A 7,661-nucleotide genomic window follows, 5' to 3' on the forward strand; every position below is an offset into this window, starting at 1 on the left:
CTTCTACAACGCAGGCGAACTATCCAGAAAATGAATTAGTAGGAGAGGCGTTCAAACTGAACACGAAAATGAAGACTTCACCGTGGTGTATCCTCGTTCATCCTTAACTTAAACCTTGAATTTGGCCATTTCACGTCAGTTGTTTTTTGCAGGAGACGGAAAAGAAATTTACCAAAATGCACGTGTACAGCGATAACTTTCGCTCATTAACCTATTGTTTCGCGAAGTCTCGAGTCTGTTCAGAGACTATACAGGGTACCATTGTAAATCCACTTGAAATATTAACTAAGAAACCTGTGTTTTCACTTTTTAAACACATTTTTATTGCTTCAAACAGGCAATAATAATTCAAATTTTACATAATATCTTACATCGTTTATACAAATCTTTGATATAAGAATAAACTTTTTCTTCTGTCTGTTAATATATGCATTATAACAAAAAATATTTTCATTTATATTTTGCCTTTGGCTATTTTTTGACAACCAATCTATTGGGCATACTTAATTCCTTTTAGGAATAAAATATTCTACATTCTATTTACTCAATTACAATACTCGAGGTAATTATATATGCCTAAGATAGTAAAACGGCGTATGGATGTAAACGAAGTTTTTTTTTAACTTGTTTGCTCTGGGGTTGCAACTTTTTTTAGTTCGAAGATTGTTAAAAGATATTTTACAACTTCTTCTCATATGTTTTTCGGAGAAGTATGGTTTTCTAGTAGTTCAGCCCATCTTGAGTTCTGCAGTATGTGATATCTTTTCCGACCCACGTTTGACACTGACGCGTCTACGTTACTTTCCCGCCAAAAGAAAGTGGCGTCTGCGTAATTTTCCCGCCAAAAACTGCTGCAGGATTCTGTTCCAGAAAAAAGTTTGTTTCGAAAACAATGTAGATGTTAAATGTCAGTAAACCGTTCCATCTAAATCCATTGGTTGGCTATTTCCATGTCTGGCTTCGCTACTTCTCCTTCTCCTAATTTTTGAATCTCTTGTCTTGGCTTTCAAATGGTTTCTCTGATACTCCTCCGAAATTGTCCACATGGACCTGTATGGTCGCGTGGGGTCTGGGACTCGCACGAATCGCTTCCTGAGGGATAATGTGTGGCGAACAGCGTTCTGAAGAAAGATAATCAAGTATTCAGGTTACATATTACTTTATGAAGCTAAGAACAAAGCAAAAACGATTATCATCACTATTCTGAGAAAACCATGGTCTTGTTAAGAGCATTTACTGCTTAGCACCAAGAATGCTAAATTTATAAAGATCGTGTAAGCTCAAAAAATTGTTTTAATGGGTGCTACAAATAGATTAGCAGGTGAAGTAAGGCCCATAGTATTAACTGGTTATTAAATTTGCTATCCATAGCTACCAGATGCTCTCTTAAGGCATGTTGCTCCATGCGATTTTTTTTCCTGTTTTTTGCCCAATGACAATGCCCTGTTGTTCAGTTTCTGAGCGGTAAGGGGCTCAAAGCTAACACTTTTACCCCCAAAAGAGGTCAAATTCCGAAGTGCAATACAAATTCCCAAATTTGTATATGAAATACAAACAGCGCAGATCTCGGAATACATGAAACAACTCTGATAGAAAAATACTGTTCAAAAGTTTGCATTTGAATTACTACACTTGGAAGTTTTCTTTCACAGACTCAAAAAGATGGAACCACCTTGCACAGGATATGAAAGCAGCTCCACAGGGAAGAGCTACCTCAGTAATAGCTTTCTTATGAAAGGTCACACGTAAAGTTTTTAGCTACAGATTCAAAGAACGACCTTGCACTGCATTAAAAGCAGCACCGCAGGGAAGGAGTTCTTAAAAGCTTTCATTTCAATGGCCACACGGTAGGATTTCAAGCAAATAATACAAAAGTCAAGCCACCTCACATAGCTTGAGGTATGGTTCTGGTGGTGTTGGTGAACAGAAAACTCATGCTGCACAGTCAACATTTACAATCGTTCACAGTGTGTTTAATTTTATTTGGTAAATATCTAAAAGACACAAGAATCTGGACAAGCAAGTGGTAGATCAAAGGTCCATTCGCTACCTCATTTGACCAAATCTAGCAGGGGGCTTAAATAACATTTAAAAAGGTTTTTAGGACAAGGGAACGTTATTAACATAATGCCTTTGGGATATGGTGATGTCGCAAGTGTTTGTCGCAGCCTGATAAAGGATTTCCGCGTTTTCTCTATTTTTAGAGCCATTAACTTCAAAAAACAATTATATCTCTATCTTTTTTTTTTTAGATATATTTCCCAAGTTTGGTTTGCTATTATGATTCTGGAAGTTTCCCCAGAGCTTATATCATCGAAGGCTACAGCGTTTGAAAATGATTACCTATAAACAGCCAGGTACCACTGTGGCATTTTCAAAATACTAGACTGCTATTTTCAGTGTGAAACTTTTAGCCATGTAACGAATCCGTACATGAAAGTCCAGTGTGACCATTCAAACGAAAGCTTACTGAGCAGTACCCGGCTTAGCTTAGTTAATGGTGCTGCTCGTTGTGTTGTTCAAGTCGGGTCTGCAGATGAAACACTGCTTATGCACCATTCACAGTAAAGCTTCCGATACGTATTTCCCTTTAATATTATTTAGTATGATTTGCGAGGTAGTGCTAAATTTTGAGTCCGTTGGTAGAAATTCTTAAAAGTGACTACGCAAATAAAAGATATTGAATGACTGAACTACTGAGTCCTTTTGTGTGATGTGGTTTGACCCGCTAAAAAGGGCAATTCTTGTACTCGAAATAACATCTGTTTCCAAGGGCGTTGGTTTTCCTATGTTACGAAAGATCAAGGTAAATTTCACATCAAATAAGAAAACCATAGTTAATTCTAAGGCGCCTTCAGAGTAGGACCTTCCAAAAAGATTTTCCTCCCTAAACGTGATCTTCACATGGGTTCGCTTGGGAGAGTACTGAGGACCATTTCTCTGTTGCACGAAGATTCAGCTGTCGATGGACCACACATCGTTTCTTAAATCAAGCCGTTCTTGACGTACCAAGAGGGCAAAAGTTAAAAAAAAAGGGAAAAATCTTTTTAAAAATATCATTCTAGCTATTAAAAAATGAACAGCGCCACAAGACAGTACTGCTCGCTAGCTCTCTTTGGAATGGTCACAATTAAGGGATTTTACATGACCCACATACTCTGGTTGAAGCGGGTTGTCTCTGACCTTTGAGTGAACGGCCGATCAAGGCTGTGCGTGATATCGCTGAAGTTGTGAGAGAATCAGTTCAAAATGTGTTATCGGCAACAAAAAGAGCGAAATTTTTCATTTGACTACAGAGTAAGGAACTGTAATTATACATGAATGAATACATGAGGTTCGAAGTTGTAAGACTGACTTATCCCGTGAAATTACTTGATTTACATCGTTAGTAAATAAATATCAGTTTCCTTTCCAACGAGGAAAAATACTTTTTTGGCAGACTGAAACGTACACAGGAAGACTTAAAGTTAGACAAAAACGGAAGACAACTTCGGAAACGGCTGTTTCAGGATGCCGTTGAATAAGCTGAGTCCTTGAATGAGGTCACGAAGGCCGAATACCTAGCGGTATATTTGCTCTATAATTTTGAGCTTGAAACATGAAGTTAAAACTTAGATGCGTAGCTCATAACAAAATCTTTGTTACAACAAGTAATTTTCGAGGAATAGACCGCAACTGTTTTAAAATTATTATCAAGAGCGAAGTGAAAAATTTCGCTGGTGAAATATTTGTGTTCGGAAAGCCATACCGTCACCTAAGATATTCGGATTTAATTGTTCTTTTTTTTTTTAGGTAAAATATTTCTCTGACTTTCATAATGATTCCTTATGTTTTCGGATGGAAAAAAAATCGACACTTTACAGACGAAAAAAGTTAAGTTAGAATTTTCAATCAGAAAACTCCAGCGTAAGTTGAAGAAATAAGAGTTCTGACGCGTGAATATTATTCAGCTAAGAAGCCAAACAGATTAAATTTTATGGACAAATGGAACAATATGGAAATGTGGAGAAAAGGCTTTGGGACTTTTGTTTCAAATTCTCTGCTGGGTGCCTTCTTGATTGCTTACGGCTCAGCGAAATCTGCCGCTACATTCATTCGTGAAATCTGTTTCAATCTTGTCTGATGCTAAACGTCCGTCCTCATGTTTGGCTTTCTTGTGTTTATATTTTTATTTAATATAGGCTTAAACCAATGTTTTGAGATTTAGTTCGATAAAAGCAGACTAATTTTCTAAGAAAAAAAATCCTTATAAATAATCGTACCTCGCCCTTAACGAGGCAATTAAGCAGACGTTCAAAACATATCCTTAACCAGACAAAATATTTTAATTTGAAAGCATGCAAAGTATTTTTCATAGCATACAGCAAACGCTAGCAACAAAAATCTTCCATTTCTGTTTTAACAGAATTTAAAGAAGCAACTTTAACTTGTTTCCGAGTGCAGGATTTTGGAATTGTTGTTTGTACGTCGAAGAACGGCTTGATTTAAGCCACGACTTTCTTTATTAGATCGCATTTTTTTTATTTGACAGTCTGATACAGCACATCTGTCTCGAAATCTGTCGCATCGCTTTAATTTAAAGCCGTAAGTAGCGCGCGATAGCATTGCTGTATTTAATCCTCAGAATTAATACTTCAAATTCAAAGAATAGGTGAGGAGAGGGGTTTTAAGGCATTGTTACATATCAAGTTGTCACATGATCTGTTACTGTAAGTTATAAGCTTAGGCTTACCTTCCACCCTTGCACCGATAAATAAGTTCCTTTGTCATTGAAGTAGGGTACGTTCTTGACAATCCAGCTGTAGATATCTGACAGAGTCATCATATTGTCATCAGTGGACGTTATCGCCATTGTGATCAGGTCCGAGTAAGAAGCCTTTCCCCATGGGTTGGCCTGTTGAGAGCGGGGTTTTGGAGCAGGTGCCTGCGCTCCTCTTGAACTCAGCACATCTGGGCTCAGGTTGATAAACGCGTCATCTCGGCTGCTGCCCGATCCCGAAGACGCGAACGACCGCGGAGATTCTAAGTTTTCAATCTCGTCTTCTTCACTGTGTTCATCTTCCTTAACAGCCGACACTCCCTCTTCTGTAGTTGGAACATTTTGCATCGTTAGCTCTAAAGCTCTCTGCTTTGGTGGAGAACCATGTGGAGACACTAAAACCGGCAAGTTGTTACAAACTTCTCGACACATTCGATGTTGTTCGTGGGTGGGTATCAGGGCTGGCCGCCATGAGATCCATCCGGGCTCTAAAACTGGCCTCACTTGCTTTACACCACAACTACACTCGAGTCTACTAAACAACAAATTTCGTGACTCGTGTATAGCACTGCTATTCAGTAAAACAGCGCTTCCCGGTTCTTGACTTTGGAAAGAAGATCTGGGGTAATGGATCTGCGTTTTGGGAACATGTCCGTTCCTGAGGGAATTGCTTACTGAATCTGGCACCTGGATAAACATGCTTCGTTGTGCTTTAGTTGTGACTAGCCGAACACTCGTTACGGATATGTAGCTGCACTGAAGTTCCGAGCGTTGATATAGTTTTATTTTCATGACGATCTATTACCGGAAACACTTATGTCGTCACTCGAATCAACTCCGACGTGAACCGAGCAATTATGACGTCAGTCGTAATTGTTCTTGGATTGAAGGAATGAGAGTCACGGCCGAATAAACATTAGCCCTGAATAAAACCGTTTGATTTGCAGACTCTTCTCGTGATATAAGCCCATATTATGAATATAATCTCAAACTTTGACATGTTTGCTTTCTATATTTCGCATTTTTGTTTTAGAATGGCGGCATTTTCTAGTTGTTTTAGTTGTGTAAAGTTCGAGGCCTTTGGCTGGCACTTAGTAACGACAAAGCCCCTGTAAACATTTACATACTTGCGTGAAAATGCTATTTAAGGTGATTATGTGGTTGTCAGTGGTATTCACTAAACAAAACCTTCATCTTTGGAAACATTCTTAGGTCTTGAATATGAAGAAAGTGAATAAATCACATATCAATCTAAAATTGATATTTTAAAAGTCATTTCATATTGCACGTTGTACTTGCATGTAATATAAAATGTTCCTAGTGTGACGATATTTCCGCCGACGCGCTGACGCGTCCATCTTTTGTTTTACCAAAGTAGTTCACTCGAAGTGTGAGCGGCAAAGTCTCTTAATTTGCTGATAAATGGAGCAGTGATGTGTACAATGCGTTGGTAGTACATGTTTGCAAAGAATAACTACTGTAAATTAATTAAGCTATTAACAAGGTATGAAACGACCTTTCAATTCAGAGCGTGAATAAGAGATTTGCGCGGTTGTTTATGTTTTTATATTGAACTGGCTTGTGTTAAGTTGTCATGGTGGTAAAAATAATGGAAAAATATACGGGCCTTTCTCACCGAATCGAAGGGCTCTTCTCGGCTTCATTAGGCAAACAAATCTCACGTGATAAATTGGTGCCAGTTGGTAACATCGATAGTTTTGAATTATTGCAATTTTACAATCGTTAGCTTTTTTTGTTAGTTAAGTCTTCAAAAGCTGGATGTTGTAATGTCACAATTTTATTCCACACATTGCAGACAAGGCGCGTTGGGGCTAACCTCAGGTTACTGATATGAACTACTTCCCTAGGTCAGCATCCGGCTATCTACTTTATCATTGGGGAGCTACGTGCTTTACATACAAAGTTATTTACTTGCTTTAGCTGCAAATTCAGCTTAACTACAAACAAACCAAACCAAACAAGCTAATGAGAAATAAGTAAGCCAACGGCTACGAGAGGAGAGGAACACTGGGTCACTTGTTCACTCTTGATCGAACTGAAACATGTTTGATTTGTAAATAAATAACATTGCGACGGAAACAATGATCAAGAGGTAGACATTCATCGTGAATTATCAGCAAAGCAACATGTTTAAGTTATTTTATGTTCCCCTAAAACGTTACAGATCAGAAAATTGGCTAACCGGCTCTAGTAAATCATGCCTACCGACCTATTCTGTGGACGACTCTTTTTTTTTTACCAAAGTCTGGATTTAACAGGATTAGACAATTTGGGCCTCTGTGACACAAACAGAAGGACTTTAATAAAGGAATGTACCCGCAGCACTGAAACAGTAAAATTAACAACGAGGATAAAATTACCATGCAAAAAACGCATCATGTGCAAGAAGGCCGTAAATAGAACTTTGTACCCACGCTCAAATCATGCCTAAATCTGCATCCCCTTGTGCCTCTGATCGAAGATTTTCCCGCTAGGTCGCTTTCTGACCGATCTTCTTAAATTCGAACTTGCTGAATTATTAAAAATGTTATAGCGTTCTTCTGTTTTCTTCATTTCAGTGAGAGAAGAGGAGAAAAGGGAAAAGTCTTACATGATCATGAGCTCTTTAACATCCACTCAATTTGTGGACATGCTAGCGCATAGATCACGTATTGTGCCCAGTTTCGCTTATAAAACAACGATTAGTTCAAGCAAGTGCGCAAAAACAAGAAAGGTTAATCAAGTTCAAGATCCGTTTGCGTGATAAGTTTTAACCTCAGTGATGTCTGCCGGTCTTCCGTTCTTTAATGAAATCGTTTTTCGCGTGTGCTTCCGTAATGCAATTCCGTTGTTGCGAAATTTTTCATTAGTGACACGCGGCCGGGTTCATTTAAATGCACGC

General features: G+C 38.4%; 1 protein-coding gene across 1 annotated transcript; it reads right to left on the bottom strand.

Moving 5' to 3' along the window:
- Window positions 1–303: 303 nt before the first annotated feature.
- Window positions 304–5,521, bottom strand: LOC146484951 (uncharacterized). Its single transcript, XM_085103821.1, has 2 exons — window positions 4,733–5,521; window positions 304–1,121 (listed from the first exon to the last, which is right to left on the bottom strand). The coding sequence occupies exons 1-2, from the start codon at window positions 5,456–5,458 to the stop codon at window positions 909–911; spliced, it is 939 nt and encodes a 312-aa protein (XP_084959947.1). The 5' UTR covers window positions 5,459–5,521; the 3' UTR covers window positions 304–908.
- Window positions 5,522–7,661: the final 2,140 nt, after the last annotated feature.

Source organism: Pavona decussata, unplaced genomic scaffold, assembly GCF_977016875.1.
Source record: "Pavona decussata unplaced genomic scaffold, jaPavDecu1.1 SCAFFOLD_28, whole genome shotgun sequence".
In the NCBI taxonomy this organism is placed as follows: Eukaryota; Metazoa; Cnidaria; class Anthozoa; order Scleractinia; family Agariciidae; genus Pavona; species Pavona decussata.

Bases quoted from the DNA above. Each gene is read 5' to 3' on its own strand.
- LOC146484951 (XM_085103821.1), bottom strand. From the start codon at position 5,458: ATGTTTATCCAGGTGCCAGATTCAGTAAGCAATTCCCTCAGGAACGGA. The intron at 1,122-4,732 runs GTAAGCCTAAGC...ATCTTTCTTCAG, and splicing joins TATCGGTGCAAGGGTGGAAG to AACGCTGTTCGCCACACATT.